Consider the following 21,578-nt stretch of genomic DNA (forward strand, 5'->3'; position numbering starts at 1 on the left):
TTTTTCAAATATGTCATCTATCGTTAAGGCCTTTTCGCGCCACACTTGGCAACGAGCAAGCCGCTGTCGACTTTGCCCATTCATTTTGTACAGCATGTGCTAAGGAGGCGTGTCGCAGCGCAGCAAGTGCAGACAGAGGGCAGCTCACATGACACGCACTCAAATAGAAAAATGCTCTCTTCTGGAGCGGCGTTGCGGTGACGTCAGAAAGTGCCTCCAATATGAGGGGCTGGTGGAGTGATTTTTGGGTGCCATTTTGGCGGACTTGTACCTTAAACGGCAAGGGGAAAATGGAGAAAGTCATAAATGCCATGTCCCACTATCCTGAGCTTCGTTACAATAGACAAATGATATACCGAGACCTCTCTGCAGGAGGCTTTCAAACTTCGCCCTGCTCAGACTGAAATACATCTAAAAGTGTTTGCCGTGGAACTATAGCTCACGAACTAGCTTATAAACTCTGAGATCCTGTTGTAAAATTAGTATGGGATGCGTTGCACACATTCCCTTTTTTAGTTGCTGCGTCACCTCCTCCTCCTTAAAATAAGCAAAGTCAAGGCTTTATTTTGCAAGAATTACAAATACATATTGCAGAGTTGTGGTCTACTCAGTGGGGAAAGCCTCTGACCTCCTTGGCAGCTGCTACGGTTGGCAATGGCCGCTTCGGGGTGCCGTTGTCCTTGCGCTCTGCCATGCGAACCTTTCACACTGAGGAAGTGTGGTGTGAAAAGGCCTCAACACAGATCAGTGCATCAATAGGCTTAATTCTGAGCATTTGTGATGACAATTGTTTCACAGCAGAAGGACCGGTCTTGACAAGGGGTGCTGAGAGAAGAACAATGTCAAAAGAATAAACACTGGAAAGTAAGTTAAGAAAGCAGCACAAACTAGGGATGCGAGATAATTATCGGGCCGATTTTAAGAATTACGACGTCATATCGATAAATTTGATAACATCAAAAATAGCTCAGATAAAAAAAAAATAAAAAATCCAAGAATGAAAAGGAAAACCCAATCAAACGAGATCTGTACTTTGCTGTCGGTATGTCTGGGTGAACAAATGAAGCGCTCTATTGAATACAGCCAATCATAAACGTGCATTGAGCTGAGAGGGAGGGCGCAGTAAACATGGCATCGAACATGTGGGATTTCGCAACTCTTTCAAAGGAAGACATTTTGCTTGCTATTTGCAGCAAATATTCTACAAACATTCCACAAGGATTGGAAAAAATGATCGAATTTCAGTACGTCAAGTCTTAAAAGCCACTTAAAACATTAGCGTCGCCGACAAAGACACCTGCGCTGCTACTACCCCAAAGCTAGCCACGAAGAAAAAGAACCGCTTGTTCCCTTCGCCGCTGGAATTGAAAAGTGCAAAAGATTTGCCAGAGATGACCCGATGACTGGCGGCACGGTGTGCAAATGGTTAGCACATTGCCTCACAGATCTGAGGACCCGGGTTCAAATCCAGCCTCACCTGTGTGTATTTTGCATGCTCTCCCCGTGCCTGCGTGGGTTTTCTCCGGGTTCCCTCTCACATTCCAAAAACATGCATGGTAGGTCGATTCAAGACTAAATTGCCCGTTGGTGTGAATGTCAGTACGAATGGTTGTTTGTTTATATGTGCCCTGCGATTGGCTGGCGACCAATCCAGGGTGTACCCCACCTCTTGGACAAAGATAGCTGGGATAGGCTCCAGCACACCAGCGACCCTAGTGAGGACGCGCAGTTCGGAAAATGGATGGATGAATCGAGTCACCGACAAGCAAGCAAGATTTCTGGCTCTTACAGACCCGTAACCTCTTCTTTAAGAGGCTCCTCTGTCCTCCACTCGTGACCTGTATTAATTGCACCTGTTTGAACTCGTTATCAGTATAAAAGACACCTGTCCACAACCTCCAACAGTCACACTCCAAAAAGGACACCAGAAACAAAATTGTAGACCTGTACCAGGCTGGGAAGACTGAATGTGCAATAGGTAAGCAGCTTGGTGTGAAGAAATCAACTGTTGTAGCAATTATTAGAAAATGGAAGACATACAAGACCACTGATACTCTCCGTCGATCTGGGGCTTCAGACAAGATCTCACCCCACGCGGTCAAAATGATCACAAGAACGGTGAGCAAAAATCCCAGAACCACACAGGGGGAGCTAGTGAATGAGAGCTGGGACCAAAGTAACAAAGGCTACCCTCAGTAACACACTAAGCCGCCAGGGACTCAAATCCTGCAGTGCCAGACGTGTCCCCCTGCTTAAGTCAGTACATGTCCAGACCCGTTTGAAGTTGGCTAGAAAGCATTTGGATAATCCAGAAGAGGATTGGAATAATGTCATATGAAACTAAAATAGAACTTTTGGGTAAAAACTCAACTGTTTGGAGGAGAAAGAATGCTGAGTTGCATCCAAAGAACACCATACCTACTGTGAAGCATGGGGGTGGAAACGTCATGCTTTGGGGCTGTTTTTTCTGCAAAGGGACCAGGACGACTGATCCGTGTAAAGGAATTAATGAATGGGGCAATGTATTGTGGGATTTTGAGTGAAAACCTTCCATCAGCAAGGGCATTGAAGATGAAACATGGCCGGGTCTTCCAGCATGAGAATGATCCCAAACACACTGCCTGGTCAACGAAGGTGTGGCTTCGTAAGAAGCATTTCAAGGTCCTGGAGTGGCCTAGCCAGTCTCCGGATCTCAACCCCATGGAAAATATTTGGAGGTAGTTGAAAGTGTTGCCCAGCGACAGCCCCAAAACATCACTGATCTAGAGGAGATTTGCATGGAGAAATGGGCCAAAATGCCAGCAACAGTGTGAAAACATTTGACCTCTGTCATTGTCAACAAAGGGTATATAACAAAGTATTGAGATTAACTTTTGTTATTGACCAAATACTTATTTTCCACCATAATTTGCTAAATTCTAAATCAAACAATGTGATTTTCTGGATTTTTTTTTTCTCCTCATTTTGTCTCTCAAAGGTGTGGTATACCTATGATGAAAATTACAGGCCTGTCATCTTTTTAAGTGGGAGAAATTGCACAATTGGTGGCTGACTAAATACTTTTTTGCCCCACTGTATATACAGTAAATGAACAAGTCATTTAAATAGACACATTGCTCCATCTTGTGATCGGATATCGTTATTTATTTTATTTTTTTTTAACTCTGTGATTGGCCCCCAAAATCCTGAATGTTTAAAGCCTAGTTTATAGGCCTTTCCAAAAAAATTGGGTGCAGTAAATGCAACAAAAATATGCCTAGAGTGTATTTCTATTTCATGAATTTTACTTATTGCGGCGGTGGACTGGAATTTAATCACATCCGATGGAGAGGGGGGATTACTACATAAAGATCAGTTTATGAATGGAAAACCAATTTATTATCATAAATAACTTTTTGAACAGACAACCAGCTGATTAAAAAATGACCTGGCTATTTATACGTTTACACAAAAGGACTGAGGACTTTGAGCTCAGGAAATGGGAGAATTTTCATTGACCACTCATGTGAACAAAGGCACTAGAATCCGACATGAGCCGCCTTCAACAGCTAAAGCTAGATCAAGAAACAGAACTAGTACTTGTCTGGCGGGAACTCCACACGGCCCGCCTACTAATTGCCAACCGGCAACAGTACTTCAAAGGGCCACCACTTTAGGACGAAACTGATGAGCCCCCAACTTTCAGTCGCCCGAGAAGGCTCCAGGAGCCATCTCCAACATTGGGTAAGGAAGCAAGGGGGGGCAAGTCAAGTGTTCCTGCCACTGCACCTGGTCCCGCTCCTAATTGACAGCACCAGCTCAAGAGGCGGCTGCACCAGTTGCAGCTGACGTCTTGGATTCTCCCTGAGTCTGCTCCCTCTACCAGTATGACCTTGAAAGACAGACAAACTTGTGAGCAATATTCCGAGATTTGAACCTAAACCCGACGGCTCCCATGACAGGGCAGCGTACCTTAAAGACATTGACTTTTACCTTAAGATTTCCATTCGCTACCACTGAGGATAAACTTTCCCTAATAAAGGTCACGTCTAGTTGAGAAGTGAGTAGCGAGTAGCTTAATTGAGCGACAACCCACCCACGATGCACCATGCACAAAATTAAGTATGGTCTACACAGTGAGACCGGACCAGCCAAGCAGGTCCAACCGCCGTGACAGCAACCTCGCTACACCAAGGACTACACTAAGTCCGCCAACGCAGATGCTCAACCAAGGCACCGACAAAACTGAACCGAAATAAAATTCATCCACAGCGCCCCCACCGGTGACGCTTGTAGCCTTGCTACTATCGAGACACAACTTCGGGAATTCCAGTATGAAATCCCCACCACACAACAACGGATAGTAACCAATTCCTGGTCTCTAAGCAACACGCTAAGGGTAGCCATTTTAGTTCTCAACATTTGCTGTGTAGCTTGAAACCAAACTAGACAGAGCATAAGCGAAAAACTGTCGGTGGTCCAAACATTACACTCACACACACAGATTGTTACCACATTGATGAATGAAATGCTACGTGAAATCTCTTCATCCATAGACAATTTAGCAATGGGTAGAATTCCTCCGTACCCCTTAAGACTATTCGAAAACACCCTTTCTAAAGCTCTAGCAAGCCCCATCAGTCCTATCCAGGCCCACCTGACTTTTTCTCTCAGGAGTTCCACCGTCTCGTATGCCAACCCTAAGTTCTGAGAAATAGCCTTCCTTGTCACTTTCCCAATTATCAGCTCTTGCAACATCTATCGCTTAAAAGATGTAATTCACGTCGGCATCTGGTAGGGCAACACTTACGTCCGAGTCACTACTCCCGGGGTAGTCTCCTATCATGATAGCAATCCTGATCTGTATCTGTCGCCAAATTTGCATGTGCATCCTTACAAAAGACATCCATTACTTGTGTCCCAGTAAGCTGTTCATCTGAGATGTAGTGGGTGGGATTTGTGGCCTGCAGCCCATGAAGGAGAGGTCGCAGTGTAGAGCAGAAGCTACACCCTGCTACCAGGTCACTACTACTCACACGGAAATTGTTGGTACCAAATGGCGCGTTAACACACCAGCCCTAAGTGGAACTCTGAGTTACGACCACCACGATACCACAACTAGACTTGCCCTGCTCAATCACACCATGTGGGTTGACGTCCCCAGAGATGCTATTTTGCATATTGAGGACGTCGCCCTCTACCACCTGTCAGCCGACAATTATGAGGGCAAAATCGAAATTTCTAACTTTTTCGGACAATACAAATTCAAAGTTGATCCTGAGACACTTAAGCAAGTTCAGTTTGAAGGAACTCAGGCGATTGCCATCACATAGATTGACAAGACTCTACGCGTCATTAGCGCTTACTCTAAAACACCCGACCGAGCCCCCGTTCATCCACTCCTGGTCCGCAGCAGATAACATCTTAATAGCCTTGGTCACCCTCGGTTATTGCATGACTTTTGGCATCACCTGCCTGCTCTATCGAAAGACCCAAAACTTGGTCTTTTAAATCAGTGCACAAATGTGCGGCCCAAAATCTTCCGTAGGAAAAGAACCGCTGAACCCGAACATCTACACACCCTTGAACCCAAACCTCTACACACCCTTTGAATCTAGACTAGGATTTCATTCTGTCATCAAGATTAGAACCTCTACTTAGCACCTTACTTCTACTTGATTAATTAGGTTCTACACCTGACTGTTATTCTCCCTGTGTACCAAGTTGAAGGTTGCTTCCTCTTCTTTCTTTTTCTTCTTTAGAACCTTGAGTTTCTCCTTTGGTTTTTTTGTTTTGTTTGATTTTTACTGAGAACTCTACACATAGTTAGTGTTGACCCTTAGTATTAGCTTCTCCTCTGCCCCAAATTACTCTACTCCCTGCCATCCCAACATATATCTACATATAGGTCTCTCCACACACATCTATACCTACCATTACATCTATATTCACATATAGGCACACCTTGAGTAAGAAGTTGTCATAGACAACTGTTATAGCCAAAAGGGGGGACTATTATTATTATAGTATATTTGGTAATTGCATTGTTGCGTGTACCTGTGCCACCTTCCAAGGAGACGTTTCCTTGACCCGCCAACGAAGGGGGGCTATGCAGCGAATATGCCCTGACGGAACATGGTGCCATCATAAACGCCCACAACTGTTAAACTCTGCATTCCTTCCTGCTGGCCCGTTGAGCGAGACGGTCTTTGGAAGACTGGTTAATGTCACCCGGACCGTAAACAAATTAAAAGTTAATTAATTAACAACTAATTAAACAATTACCACTCAACAAAGTCCTTTTTGGTGGGCAGAACTAAGATGCCGAACAAAAGTTCAGCAAACCCACTGTTCAAAGCACCATTTGCTCCTTTGAAATGCCTACACGGCGCTGCCAAGCGTTCTATCTGGGACAATTGATGGAACGCAAGTGACACCCGCTGGCGGTGGAGAGTTACTGCAAGCCAAGAGCTGTGCCACAGATTTCACCGAATGTAACTCTGTTTGATATTTTACGAACTTTGCATGAATGCTCCCAGTATGAATCATGACACCAATGTCACCAATGATTGTTTGCCACAGGTCTGATGTCAAATCTGTTTGTCAACTGAATCATATGAAATGTTTCACCACACACAACACAAATGTCACATCTTAGCCACCACATCAAATTTAAACACTCTTTGCATTGATTAACCAGGGTGTGTGCGTGACAATGCAAAGCTGGGAACCGATTTCTTTATCTAAGATCCAATAATTAATTTCTTATTTCCACTGGTTTTAAAACCACAAATAAGCCGAGGATGAAAATTAATACTAAGAGGCACGGTCTGAATTCCTTTTGGTCCCTGGGCCAAAGGCCGGCACCGCTTAGTTCTGGGCCTCTCGTCCCTCCAACTTGCTGAAAAAATGGCGCACAGCCAGGGAGCCCCACCTCTCACCACGAGGTGGCGGAGATGGGTTCAACCTTCCTCGCAGCGCCGACGAGCGCGGAGAGCAGAAGCACTCTGCCATGCCCTGAAACTACACTTTTGTGTGTGTGGGGCAGCTTAGGAAGTGAAGGAAGGAAGTGTGGCCCAAGTCTTGTCTGAGCCCGTGACGAACACCGCCACCCTACCCTTGATTTTCTTCCTTACTTCCTTTTTGTCAAATCCACCCGTTCGGCACCCCGGCCCATCCATCGGGAAGAGCCACCCGCCAGCCTAAATTGCTGTTTCCTAGGTACAAATTGGTGCATAATTGGGATTATAATAACAGAAATTTCCAGCGCATTCTCACTTCACAACTACATCACAAGTTCGACCTGCTTTACCTGTACCATTTGTAATCAAGCCCCTATGCATAGTTTCCCTGTAGTTTTCCCTTTTAGATTTAATAAAATTTTCTATAAAATTCCACTGTTTATTGTATTTTTGTGTTTGAGTGCAACAATAAACCAGTGTAATCTAGAACTCTTATTTCGTCCATGTAGAAAACCTTCGAGAATAGAGATTGATTAGAGGTTTTCGTCACTTTTCCTAAAGTTCAGGAATATAAAAAGACGTGGTGCCCTTTTACGAGACAAAAATATTTTTATTATAACATTAAATGTAAAATCGAGCTAAGCCGGAAGCAACGCAGGCGTCGCTTCTGGCATATTCTTTTCCTAAATTAATTACGTTTTTATCCAAAACCAATATATGCTACACCGGCCCCTCCTGGGAAGGTTCACCACTGTTCTATATTTTTGCCATTTGTGGATAATGGCTCTCACTTTGGTTTGGTGGACTCCCAAAGCTTTAGAAAGGGCTTCATAACCTTCTCCATACTGATAGATCTCAATTACGTTCTTTCTCATTTGTTTCTGAATTTCTTTAGATCTCACCATGATGTCTACCTTTTGGTCTACTTCACTTTGTCAGGCAGGTTCTATTTAATTTATTTCTTCATTGAGAACAGGTGTGGCAGTATCAGGTCTGGGTTTGCCTAGAGAAATTTAACTCAGGGGTGATAAACCACAGTTGCGTTTTAATGGGGGGGGAGGGGGCAATTTTGTTTAAATAGTGATGTCATATTTGGTTAGGACAAATCTTTTGAGTATTTCTTTCCTCCAGAAGTGCACAAAGTACAGTTAACTCAAAATAAAAAACAGTATCAGTCTTGAAGCAGGAAGGTATCGGATTGAAAAACAAAATCGTGCATCCCTTGTAAAAACTCAACTTTATGATATACGTCCTCCTCACTTATGAAAGAATAGTGTTTGTTGATTTTTGTTCTTACAGTGGATAACTTCATTTTACACTTGTGTGAAACTAACTAATATCAAAACGTAAGAAGTGTTCAGGCGCTTGCATCACCGACTGGACTTGGTTTGCACGGCACCCACTGCAAGATGGCACAGGGACGGCGGCAGTGGCACAGCAAAGGGTTGCCCATATTTGATACTGGTTGCGAAGCGACTGACCACAAATAAGCCTAGTTCCTTTTCCCTCTGACATACAGTAAAGTATGCTATAGCTCTGCAATATGGATTTGTCACAGGTAGAACAGAACACAATGTCGTTGCTTATAATAGGGAGGAGGAGGAGCACAAGGAGAAGGAGGAGACAAGCAGCAGCTAAAAAAGGTAATGGGTTGAGCCGTTCCTAATGGCATGAGAGGATCTGGGGGAGTTTAGGTTCATCTGTTGGCCCAAACCCCGGGGATTAAAATTTGCCAAGCATTGGATTGTTCACACATAAATATAAGTATTAAATTAATAATTACATTTTCTCCTTCATGCTCATTTCACTGTCATACTTTGGCTGTTGTCACTCTGAACTGAATGCCACTGTCTCTACTTTTGAGATGCACAGAGATGTTGTCACAGCCTGCTTTTGAACACTGAACACTTTTCGATTTGGGCGCTGCCAGCGGCAGCACGTATACAGTGAATGGGTGGGTCAAAGGCGCACTGCCCTCTGTCAAATGCAGTGTGAAAGGAAGGGCCTTTACACTTAAAAAGACCCTAGTGATTAAAGTTAAGACTTATTGTTGGTTGTTTTGTTTTTATATCTGATTGTTATCAGGAGTTAAGTGAACCACTGTGTTGTTTTTGTACTTACAGTTAGGAACATTAAAATGGTTCCCAAACATTGCATGTACAGTTAAAGGTTTTATGTATTATTTCTATTTCCATTACTTTCTATGGATGGGAAAGTTTTTTTTCCCCAAATTTGAGCTCATGGACCAACAAAGATTTTGCTCATAGTGTAAAATGTGTAAGATTTTCAACTAAGTGACATTGTATTTTAACATTAACATTCCACTGAGGCATAGTGTAAGAACTAGGTCTTTTTTAAAAGGCATGGTATTACTACAGCAGGCCAGATGGAGTTATTTCTTAAGACAAAACAACATGCTTTAATTTAGAGGCATGCAATCAACTCAAAAGGGATTAGTGGGAGACACTCTAGGGTTAGGAAATTAACACAACTTGACAGAACACTTTCAGTGTTCACCAAGTCCCTCTAAAAGGCAATTTTACATAATCAGATTTTGTACACCTGAGAGACACAACGCGAAACGCAAAGCGAAAGCAAAGCAAAAACATTAAGACAAAAGTGCTAATTACCACAAACTGTGAATATGTGCTGGCAACTGAGTTAAGGCTGATGTTACATTGTGGACTAGCAGGGGTCAGCAATGCAGTACTCGGAGGGGTTCCCTTCAACTGAGCATTCTCTTTTTTACAGTCGTACACTTTTGGATGGCGAGGTTTACCGCCACAAATCCTTTGTGCAGGACCCTGGAAGAGACACAGTGGAAGAGACTTGTTAAAAACAAGGGCTGAACTGAACACCTCTCTATTGTTTCTAACCTTTAACTTGATTTTACAAAATAAATAACACAAGCCTAAACAAAGGATGGCACAAATTTAGTGACACTTCACAAGTGATATGGAGCCTAATCCCACCTGAGATTTCTGTTTAATTGCCAGTCAGTTGCATGAGAGGGCGTCAGGGATCTATAGTACCGTAATTTCTCGTGTATAATGCACATACCAAAAAATAAAAATAAAAATCGGCAAGTCAATATTGCACATTATACATACGGTAGGTATAAGGAAAATTGTAGAAGAAAAAAAAAATCTTCCGCATTGTATAAATGTATACTGCGACCTAGGGGTAGTAAAAAAGGTGTACACTTTGATTTGCATTTACACATTTATATATAGTGAGTACGGAAAGTATTCAGACCCCCTTAAATTTTTCACCCTTTGTTATATTGCAGCCATTTGCTAAATTAATTTAATTTCATTTGTTTCCTCATTAATGTACACACAGCACCCCATATTAAATAAACAAAAACTGAAATATCACAGCCATAAGTATTCAGACCCTTTGCTGTGACAATCATATTTAACTCGGGTGGTGTCAATTTCTTTTGATCATCCTTGAGATGGTTCTACACCTACATTGGAGTCCAGCTGTGTTTGATTATTCTGATTGGACTTTATTAGGAAAGCCACACACCTGTCTATATAATCGCTCACAGTGCATGTCAGAGCAAATGAGAATCATGAGGTCAAAAGGAACTGCCTGAAGAGATCAGAGACAGAATTGTGGCAAGGCACAGATCTGGCCAAGGTTACAAAAAAATGTCTGCTGCACTTAAGGTTCCTACGAGCACAGTGGCCTCCTTAATCCTTAAATGGAAGACGTTTGGGATGACCAGAATCCTTTTTATTTTCCAAGTATGTCCAAAAAAAAAAAGAAAAAGGGAATTTGTCTCCGGTAGTTGGAGCCACTCTAGTACGACAACAGACAGTCAATTGACAGAGAACACTTTTGAGACATAAAGACATTGACAAAAAAAAAAAAAAAAAACAGTCACTGAGCAATAAAGGGTTGCTAGTTGTCTGGTAATGCCGGTACATTTTTTTATTTTTTTTTGACAATTGTGCAAAAGATGCAGAGTCCTCTAGCACTTAGAGCAGTTTGAATGACTAATATTGCAATAGTCCGGTGAAATGACCATTGTGCAAAGGGCGCAGAGACCGAGCCCGTCCGAGAGCTGGCCTTCCGGCCAAACTGAGCAATTGGGGGTGAAGAGCCTTTCTGAGAGAGGTAAAAAAGAACCCAAAGATCACTGTGGCTGAGCTCCAGAGATGGGGGAAAGTCAACCATCACTGCAGCCCTAACCTTTTCATCAATTGAGGAACTGCTGCAGATTGAAGCAGAACAGAGGGCAAGTGGCCTTGCTACCAGCACTGTCGAGCTTCGTCTCAGTGCTTTTAAAAATCATTAATTCATATCCTCACTAGGGTCGCAGGCGAGCCTATCCGAGCCAACTCTGGCCGAGAGGCGGGATACACCCTCAACTGGTCGCCAGCCAATCACAGGGCACATATAAGCAAACAACCATCCACACTCACTTTCACACCTACGGGCAATTTAGAGTCTTCAATTAACCTACCATGCATGTTTTTGGGATGTGGGAGGAAACCGGAGTACGGAGAGAAAACCCACGCAGGCATGGAGAACATGCAAACTCCACACAGGGGAGGCTGGATTTGAGGGTCCTCCGAACTGTGAAGCAGATATGCTAACCAGTTGGCTTTGAAAATAATAAAGAAAAAAAAAAGGTAAGAATTATATTAGTGCATGCAAATAGAGCAGAATAATTCTTGGAAAAGCCTAATAAAATACAGTTAATGTTTGACGCAAATCAATGGTTTGCATTATACACGGGTAGAAGCATATTCCTGATTTTTTTTTTTTAGGTCAACGTTGGGGGTTCACATTATACTGGAGAGTGTATTATCCACAAGAAATTATGGTATATGGCCAAAACTATTTGCTCACCTGCATTGACTCACATACTGTATGAATTTAAATGACACCATTCCTAATTCATAGGTCTTAATATGACATTGGTCCACCCTTTGCAGCTATAACAGTTTGAGCTCTTCTGGGAAGGCTGTCCACAAGGTTTAGTAGTGTGTTTATGGAGATTGCTTTGTGCACAGTCATGTTGGAAGAGGCCAGCTCCAAACAGTTCCCACAAAGCTGCAAGCAAGAAATTGTCAAAAATCTCTGAAGCATTCAGAGTTCCTTTCACTGGAACTAAGGGGCCAAGTCCAGATCCTGAAAAAAACCCTGACACCATAATCCCCCCCTCCACCAAACTTTAGACTTGGCACAATGCAGTCAGACAAGTACCGTCCTCCTGGCAACCGCCAAATCCAGACTCATCCATCAGATTGCCAGCTGGAGAAGCATGATTCGTCCCTTCAGAGAATGTGTTCAGTGCTCTAAAGTCCAGCGGAGGCGTGCTTTACACCAATGCATCTGACGCTTTGGATTGTACTTGATGTATGGCTTGGATGCAAAGGCTCGGCCATGGAAACCCATTCCATTGAAGCTCTCAGCACACTGTTCTTGAGCTAATCTGAAGGCCAGATGAAATTAAAGGTCTGCAGCGATTGACTCAGCAGAAAGTTGGCAACCTCTTCGCACTACGTGCCTCAGCATCTGCTGACCCAGCTCCGTCAGTTTACACGGCCGACCACTTTGTGGCTGAGTTGCTTTCATTTCCAAATGCATCCACATGCTTATAACAGTTGACAGTTGACTGTGGAATATTTAGAAGCAGGGAAATTTCATTACTGGATTTTTTGCATATGTGACATCCTATCAAAGTTCCACGCTGGAATTCCTGAGAGCGACCCATTATTTCACAAATGTTTGTAGAAACAGTGCATGCCTAGGTGCTTGATTTTAAAGACCTGTGGCCATGGAAGTGACTGGAACACCTGATTCCGATTATTTGGATAAGTAAGCAAATACTTTGGGCTAAATCTCACAAATACTATTGAAACGCTCTTGTACACTCCACTGCTTAAATACTTGTTTTAGTATATTATATTAGCACTAGCCCGCGACCCTAGTGAGGATAAGTGGTATAGAAAATGGATGGATGGATATCAGTAATATTGCAGTATGATGTGAGAGGATTTTAGCTGTGTGTGTGTGTGTGTGTGTAGGCGTAAGTGTATTTCACTTGTCTAAATGTTATTAACTGGTGTGTCTTAAAGACCCAGGTAAGTCATTTTTGTGTGTTTTCCAAAATATATTAAATATTTTTGAAATACTGAAAACATGCAAAGACTGAGAACAATAAAGAACTGAAATGTTGAATTGTATTGCTTAAAACTCCCTTTTCACCATCTTCAGCTGGACGGATTTTTGGGGCGAGGCTAAAAACCAGCCCCGTGATGAAAGTGGGCTGGGACGTATACACTATTGCCAAACGTATTCGCTCTCCTGCCTTGACTCAGATATGAATTTAAGTGACATCTCATTCTTAATCCATAGGGTTTAATATGACATTGGTCCAACCTCTGCAATTATAAAATCTTAAATTCTTCTGGAAAGGCTTTCCATAAGGTTGAAGAGTGTCTTTATGGGAATTCATGACCATTTTTCCAGAAGCGCATTTGTGAGGTTACACACTGATGTTGGACTAGAAAGGCCTGGCTCTCAGTCTGAACTCTATTTCATCCAAAAGTGTTCTATAGGGTTGAGGTCAGGATTGTGCAGGTCAGTCAAGTTCATCCATGTCTCTAGGAACCTTGATTTGTGCACTGGGTGCATGTTGGGACCGGAAGGGGCCATCTCAAAACTGTTCCCACAAAGTTGGACAAGTCCAAAATATTAGACCCTTGGCTCCAGTGAAAGGAACTAAATGCTTCATCATACCAAGAAATTTTGGACAGTCAACCAGTTTGAGGATTGGTCCGTGTACTTTGCGGCAATTAATTTTTCCTTCTGATGTATGAAAACAAAATACGGGAAACTACCCAATTTTCTTTTTTTATGCATCTAAACAAAAATTGGGAAACGAGTCTGCTCCTGTTTCTACAACCCCAATTCCAATGAAGTTGGGATGTTGTGTTAAACAAATAAAAACAGAATACAATGATTTGCAAATCAACATATATTTAATTGAATACACTACAAAGACAAGATATTTAATGTTCAAACTGATCAACTTTGTTTTTAAGCAAATAACCATGAACTTAGAATTTTATGGCTGCAACACGTTCCAAAAAAGCTGGGACAGGTGGCAAAAAAGACTGAGAAAGTTGAAGAATGCTCAAACACCTGTTTGGAACATCCCACAGGTGAACAGGCTAATTGGGAATAGGTGGGTGCCATGATTGGGTATAAAAGGAGCTTCCCTGAATTGCTCACTCATTCACAAACAAAGATGGCGCGAGGTTCACCTCTTTGTGAGCAAGTGCGTGAGAAAATAGTTGAACAGTATAAGGACAATGTTCCTCAACGTACAATTGCAAGGAATTTAGGGATTTCATCATCTACGGTCCATAATATCATCAAAAGGTTCAGAGAATCTGGAGGAATCACTGGATGTAAGCGGCAAGGCTGAAAACCAACATTGAATGCCCGTGACCTTCGATCCCTCAGGCGGCACTGCATCAAAAACCGACATCAATGTGTAAAGGATATCACGACATGGGCTCAGGAACACTTCAGAAAACCATTGTCAGTAAATACAGTTCGGCGCTACATCCGTAAGTGCAACTTGAAACTCTACTATGCAAAGCAAAAGCCATTTATCAACAACACCCAGAAACGCCGCTGGCTTCTCTGGGCCCGAGCTCATCTAAGATGGACTGATGCAAAGTGGAAAAGTGTTCTGTGGTCCGACGAGTCCACATTTCAAATTGTTTTGGGAAATTGTGGACGTCGTGTCCTCCGGGCCAAAGAGGAAAAGAAACATCCCCACCCACTGTTATGGACGCAAAGTTCAAAAGCCAGCATCTGTGATGGTATGGGTTTGTGTTGGTGCCAATGGCATGGGTAACTTACACATCTGCGAAGGCACCATTAATGCTGAAAGGTACATACAGGTTTTGGAGAAACATATGCTGCCATCCAAGCAACATCTTTTTCATGGACAATGGACAAGACAATGCAAAACCACATTCTGCACGTGTTACAACAGTGTGGCTTCGTAGTAAAAGAGTGCGGCTACTAGACTGGCCTGCCTGCAGTCCAGACCTGTCTCCCATTGAAAATGTGTGGCGCATTATGAAGCGTAAAATACGACGGCGGAGACCCCGGACTGTTGAACAGGTGAAGCTGTACATCAAGCAAGAATGGGAAAGAATTCCACCTACAAAGCTTCAACAATTAATGTCCTCAGTTCCCAAACGTTTATGTTGTTAAAAGAAAAGGTGACGTAACACAGTGGTAAACATGACCCCGTCCCAGCTTTTTTGGAATGTGTTGCAGCCATAAAATTCTAAGTTAATGATTATTTGCTAAAACAAAGTTTAGTTTGAACATTAAATATCTTGTCTTTGTCGTGTATTCAATTAAATATAGGTTGAACATGATTTACAAATCATTGTATTCTGTTTTTATTTGTCTAACACAACGTCCCAACTTCATTGGAATTGGGGTTGTAGTTTGAAAATTGGAAAAGCGAGCCTTTATTTGCTGTTTCTAGTTTGAAAATTAGGAATTTAAAAAAGGAAACTGAGGCTTTATGTGATGTTCTATTATGTATTTGTTTAACACATTTCATTTCGAGTGGACAGTGAGCCAGGCCTTCTCGTCTCCTAAACCTTGTTGAAAAATCTCCCAGGAGTTGAGGCTGGTTTAGCCGCCAAGGGCAGGGGCCAAAAGTAACTTTTTGACTCAACATATTTTTTACCGGCCAAAATATTATATAATTTTACATAGGGTTGCACAACATATTGGGAAAAAAATCATCATCGTGATAATGGCACGTGCAATGTGTACAGCCTAATTTGACACATATTTCTATTACACTGTACTGTGTTGGACGCTAACAGAGAAGAAGTGGCAGCATATGTTTCTCCAAAACTTGTATGTACCTTTTAGCATTAATGGTGCCTTCACAGACGTGTAAGTTACCCATGCAATTGGCACTAACACAGCCCCATACCATCACAGATGCTGGCTTTTGAACTTTGCGTCCATAGCAGTCCGGATGGTTCTTTCCCTTTTTGGCCCGGAGGACATGACGTCCACAATTTCCATCCATCCATTGTCTTCCGCTTATCCGAGGTCGGGTTGCGGGGGCAGTACCAGGGAAGCCCAGACTTCCCTCTCCACAGCCACTTCCTCCAGCTCTTCCTAGGGGTTCCCGAGGCGTTCCCAGGCAAACTGAGAAACAACTTAGCTCCTGGGATCATTGGGTCCACAATTTCCAAAAAACAATTTGAAATGTGCACTCGTCGGACCACAGAACACTTTTCCACTTTTCATCAGTCCATCTGAGATAAGCTCGGCCCAGAGAAGCCAGCTGCGCTTCTGGGTGTTGTTGATAAATGGCTTTTGCTTTGCATAGTAGAGTTTCAAGTTGCACGTACAGATGTAGCGCCGAACTGTATTTACTGACATTGGTTTTCTGAAGTGTTCCTGAGCCCATGTGGTGATATCCTTTATGCATTGATGTCGGTTTTTGATGCAGTGCCGCATGAGGGATCGAAGGTCACGAGCATTCAATGTTGGTTTTCGGCCTTTCCGCTTACATGTAGTGATTTCTCCAGATTGTCTGAACCTCTAGATGATATTATGGACCGTAGATGATGAAATCCCTAAATTCCTTGCAATTCTACGTTGAGGAACATTGTCCTTAAACTGTTCGACTATTTTCTCACGTACTTGTTCACAAAAAGGTGAACCTCGCCCCATCTTTGCTTGTGAATGACTGAGCAATTCAGGGAAACTCCTTTTATGCCCAATCATGGCACCCACCTGTTCCCAATTAGCCTGTTCACCTGTGGGATGTTACAAACAGGTATTTGATGAGCATTCCTCAACTATCTCAGTCTTTTTTGCCACCTGTCCCAGCTTTTTTGGAACACATTACAGCCATAAAATCCAAAGTTAATGATTATTTGCTAAAAATCAACTATCAGTTTGAACATTAAATATTGTCTTTGTAGTGTATTCAATTAAATATAGGTTGAACATGATTTGCAAATCATTGTATTCTGTTTTTATTTTTTTTAAGACAACGTCCCAACTTCATTGGAATTGGGGTTGTAATATCAAACCCATGAAGTTGAATTAAAATGTTATGCATTTTCTTTTCACCGGGGTAGGTTACAATTTCACAAGAGAGCTTCAGAACATATTTGCTTAAATTGCATATGCTAGTGTTAGTTGGTTATTTGAATTTGAGTTGATTGACCAATATTTTTAGTTGTAGTTTAACTTGTTCTCTATCTCAATGCTGGCATAAAACGTATTTGTTTTATTTCAATGATTCTGACTTCGGTGCAGTGCTAAGCCATGGACACATAGCAAAGAGTGTTAAACTTAAATAGGAGACTTGTTGGGTCATTGATATTTTCACAAGCTCGTTATAAACGTACCTGTCCGAGAGCACCGCTCGGCCCACTCAGAAGACTGAGGATTGAATGACGTGATGTTCCAGCTCCAAGTAGTTGGCATCATTATGCACGACACAGACACCATTCAGCATGTATCGGTACTCTTTTATGGACTGGACAAAGACTAAAATGTATGTAAAAATAAATAAATCGCTGACTATCATGCTCATTTATTCGTGGCAGCCAAAACCAATCATGATTAAACTTTGATTAATTGTGCAGCCAAAATATGGAATTTATTTTGTTTTGTAATATAAGAATAGATATTTTGTTATAGTCAGCCAGATCGGCGAGGAATGGAAAGTCATCAATGTCCTTTCACCATTGTTCCTGTCATACTGTGTTGCGTGTTTTTGTTCCTCATTTAAGATAACACCATTCAAGCAAGTTTTTCCTCGTGTTTTTGAGATTGTAGGGTGAAAGCTGCAGCTGGCTACTTGTGTGGACTAAATGGGGAAATGAAATGCCTGTATTTCAAGCGTTATAGCCCATCGGGGAAAAAAAACTAATAAAAAAACAACTATGAACTAGTTTGTTTTTGGAAGGGTGAATTTAATTGAAAATTTTGAATGATGAACTATGAACTGAAATAGTTCCTTTTTGGAACGATGACCTGAACTGCACTAGTTTGCAAGAAAATGAACTTTCCCAACACTAATCCTATATTATTTCACATAGCAATATATATCGAAGGTTTAAAATAAATAAATAAATAAATCACAATGTAATTTTTTTCCAATACCGTGCAGCAAAAATCATATGGTGAGTCAAGGCAGGTGTGCAAATACTTTTGGCAATATAGTGTACTTTCTGGCAGGAGTCGTCCCTCCCCAACTACATAAATACCAAGCGCCCTTATACCATGCAGTGGCCATTCAGCTGAATTGCCACTTACTTATTCATAATAACTTCTACCACGATAGCGTGCAGTTAGACATCAACCTATGCCTACAACTCGAAAGGACCGTGGTGCATCGCACTGCTGTGGCCACATATAGCGCACTCTTCGGCAACCACAGCAGCCTGATTAACGGCTGAATTTCAACTGAGGTAAAGAAAGCAGAGGATTCAACGACACACCCACAGTGTTTGGAAGCTGAACGTCTCAATTCTTAACCATTTTGTGATTTTTTTTTTTTTATTAATTCAAATTTGACAGGCTCTTTTAACAAGACACTTTTCTGTTATGTCAAATTTACAATAATTTTTTCTCAACTAAAGACCAAGACAATCGGCCTGTTTTTGTGGTCATTTTGCCCCTTCCCGACCGACCAAGCACGTCAAGATTATCCTATAACATTATTTATTAGATATTATATAGTAGGCATGAGGTGTGTTAAGATTGGATTTGTCCCAATTTTAGGGTCCGAAACAGATTGGGATCGACAATCTTAAATAATGAACGTGCTCAATATTTACGAACAAAAGTCTTGGTGTGTGTGGGAAGCTGACGACTCCAGAGTCATTACTTCGTGAATTGTGACGTGGAACAGAATAATATAGCCAATCAAGAAGTGTACCAGGCCTTACTGAGACTTTGTGTGTGTGTGTGTTTTTGTTTCAAGTAGCATTCCATTTAGTTTTCCCACTACCTGTAGGTATATTTTGTCCATATTCCTAACACCAACCTTGTTAGTTGAAAAAGGTGTCCGTGACATCGGTGAGCATGGCACCGGTGAGCGACAGACCATTCCACCATAGGCAGAGCGCATCGTGCTGTTGGATGTGGCCACAGAAATACTGGATGTGGCATTCTGAGAAAGAGAGACAAAATAGTATTACTGATAAAAGAGAAAAACCGACATCATAAACATAGAATGAAGTCATATGCTGGGTTTACCATCCTTCGAGATTTATTTTGGGTATGGTTACCCAGCAATCTACGTTTGGGGGTTTGTACTGCTGTTCCATAAAGCATATCCTCCTCAGTCTGCTTGCTCTTCTTCAGGTGCTGTTAAGCATACAAAGAGGATACATCAACTCATGTACAAACAAATTTGGCATAAAGCTATCACCCTCACCCTTTCTAGTTTTTCTCTCTCTTTGTCTGTTTGATGCAGCTTCCACTGTTCCTCCACATACTTGAGAAACTTTTGGCCATTGACCAAAAACCCACTGCCTTGCTCATTTTCCCATGCATCTATCTGGGCTTTTAGTGTCTTTTCCAACTTAAAAAAAGAAAACTGTTTTATTATCAAGTGCTTAAAATTTGTGCGTCTTTTACGTCTTACCTTTGGTAGATTTTTATGCAGCTCAGCCCTTTGTTTCTCCTCTTTGAGGAGATTCCCTCCTCTATTTGTAAATCTCAACGGATCTGATGCTTTTTTCTGAAATAAAAATACAACTTTTTGTGTAAATACTGTAGTGGACACACCATGAAAAGATGACACCCAGCACCCCAGTCTCTGACTGCCGCTCTCCTCGACGAGATTCAACTTCGCATACAGACGCTAAGTGAATCAAAAGCGAGACACAGACATTTGCTTTTTCACCCCGACGCTAAGTGAGGGGTTCTCCCTCTTTTGTCTCGCCATAGAAAGGCTGGAGCTATGCTCTCTGAATGCCAGCTCTTGTCTCATCCGACCAACTTGTCGAAGACTGGCCTAGGCAGGACGCCCACCTCATCACGAGGTGGCGAGGACACATCGGACCATCCCCGACTGCAGAACATCCTGCAAGCGCTCTGAGCTACCCTTTTCTGGGGGCCTGAGCTCACCCCAGGGTTGGGGACGGAAGCGGGCACCCGCTCCGAAAGTCTTGCGTGCTTCCTTTCTGCCAAATGCACCTGTTCCCCGTGCGTACCAGGCCGGCCGAACACCCAGAAGCTTTACCTGCCTGCCTCAAGACACGCAAGTCCAACAATTGCGGTCTACTAAAAGTACAGATTTGTGCATATTTGTGTTTAAATTAACAAGATCAGGAATCCCCAGCTATATGCATTCACTACACGCTCATTCTACCAATCTCACATCACAAGTCAGTTTCCAATGTTTATCTGTACTTTGTTTATTTTGTGGTTTTCTATATTGTTTCCCTGTAGATTCCCCATGTTCGATCATTAAATTTTCCATAAAATTCACTACCTGCATTGTTGTGTGTGTGTTTGGGTTCGAGCAAAGAAACCTCTGGCCATCTAGAACTCATCAAGTGTAGAAACTTTCAGATTACGAAATTACGCTAAATGGGAAGTAACACAGGCGTCACTTTCGTCTTATTATTTTCTCCTAAATTAACTACATTTTTATTTATTTAACCCGAATACCCTACAATACCTTGCGACCAACTACTGTTTCTACAACTCTTGAGTAAAACAAAAATCTCAAAAGATTTTAAAACCTAAACAAACTACTGTAACATAAAAAATATTTATGTGATAGAATGGCGTTAGTGCATAACACCACAGTTTTAGCTGGACTGTTGGACAATGCTCTTTGGTTGCTGCTGCATGTTTGTTTTTTTTATTCCCAGTGCGTCTTTTCAACATTCTAGAGAACTTACATCCAACTCCAGGAAGAGTTTCCAGCTTTCTTCCCACTGGTGAACCCCATCAAAAAGCTCTTTGTGATCATCATAATGCTGCTTCAAACGCTGAATCTCAGCATCATGCAGATGCAGTATCTCCTCTGTGAAATCCTCTAGAGTAATCAAGTTTTAGACTTGGCGAAAAAACACTGCAAACACTTATATTATTGTAATTGGGAAAAGTAAACTCACCACTAAAATATGGGGAGAACGCCTGACGCTGCTCAATGCTAAAGAAGCACTTCTCCCAAAACACAGCGATCTCAGAACGGATTGCATCTGTGACATTGCGAATGTTCTGCAGTTTTAGTTTCTCCAGATGCTTTATCCCTGCTTGCAACTGAAAAAGGGAAAAACAAGTACAGCACTTAAAGGCAGAAGACAAAAGTAAATGGGTAGTACAAAGAGACATTATGTGACAGAATCTCACCGCAGTCAGGTTGCGCTTCTTGGACATGACCATGTGCTCATTGAAGGGCTCTCTTTCCAACTGGGGCACCTCCAATCTGTCCCACAGCTGCTGGATCTTCTCTCGAAGAGCCTCACACACTGCCTCGTTCTCTGCGTTTTGTTGCTCCAGCTGCAATCCAGCAGTTACACCAGCTAGCAACAAGGTTGTTTATGATACTAATGGCAAATCTTTTTCATTGATTATGCCCCA

General features: G+C 42.2%; 1 protein-coding gene and 1 long non-coding RNA gene across 6 annotated transcripts in view; one reads left to right on the forward strand and one right to left on the reverse strand.

The window, feature by feature from the left end:
- LOC133473224 (uncharacterized) overlaps positions 1-20,475 on the forward strand; it is a 25,040-nt gene extending 4,565 nt beyond the window's left edge. Inside the window, exons 2-3 of the long non-coding RNA XR_009787004.1 lie at positions 19,761-19,849; positions 19,932-20,475. This is a non-coding gene — a long non-coding RNA (uncharacterized LOC133473224). The remainder of the gene's footprint in view (positions 1-19,760; positions 19,850-19,931) is intronic.
- The window catches only part of prc1b (protein regulator of cytokinesis 1b), a 39,410-nt gene that overhangs the window by 1,122 nt on the left and 16,710 nt on the right, over positions 1-21,578 (reverse strand). For 4 of the 5 annotated variants that reach the window (XM_061764782.1, XM_061764781.1, XM_061764785.1 and 1 more), the window contains 8 exons: positions 21,348-21,497; positions 21,110-21,257; positions 20,894-21,030; positions 19,627-19,722; positions 19,417-19,563; positions 19,236-19,346; positions 19,024-19,149; positions 9,572-9,745 (listed from right to left, as the gene is read on the reverse strand). In XM_061764782.1, coding sequence (XP_061620766.1) covers positions 9,572-9,745; positions 19,024-19,149; positions 19,236-19,346; positions 19,417-19,563; positions 19,627-19,722; positions 20,894-21,030; positions 21,110-21,257; positions 21,348-21,497 — 1,089 coding nt within the window. Of the gene's footprint in view, positions 1-628; positions 826-9,571; positions 9,746-19,023; positions 19,150-19,235; positions 19,347-19,416; positions 19,564-19,626; positions 19,723-20,893; positions 21,031-21,109; positions 21,258-21,347; positions 21,498-21,578 lie in introns of all 5 variants that reach the window. The other variant, XR_009787003.1, reaches the window with a different exon arrangement.

Source organism: Phyllopteryx taeniolatus, unplaced genomic scaffold (assembly GCF_024500385.1).
Source record: "Phyllopteryx taeniolatus isolate TA_2022b unplaced genomic scaffold, UOR_Ptae_1.2 contig_24, whole genome shotgun sequence".
Classification (NCBI taxonomy): domain Eukaryota; kingdom Metazoa; phylum Chordata; class Actinopteri; order Syngnathiformes; family Syngnathidae; genus Phyllopteryx; species Phyllopteryx taeniolatus.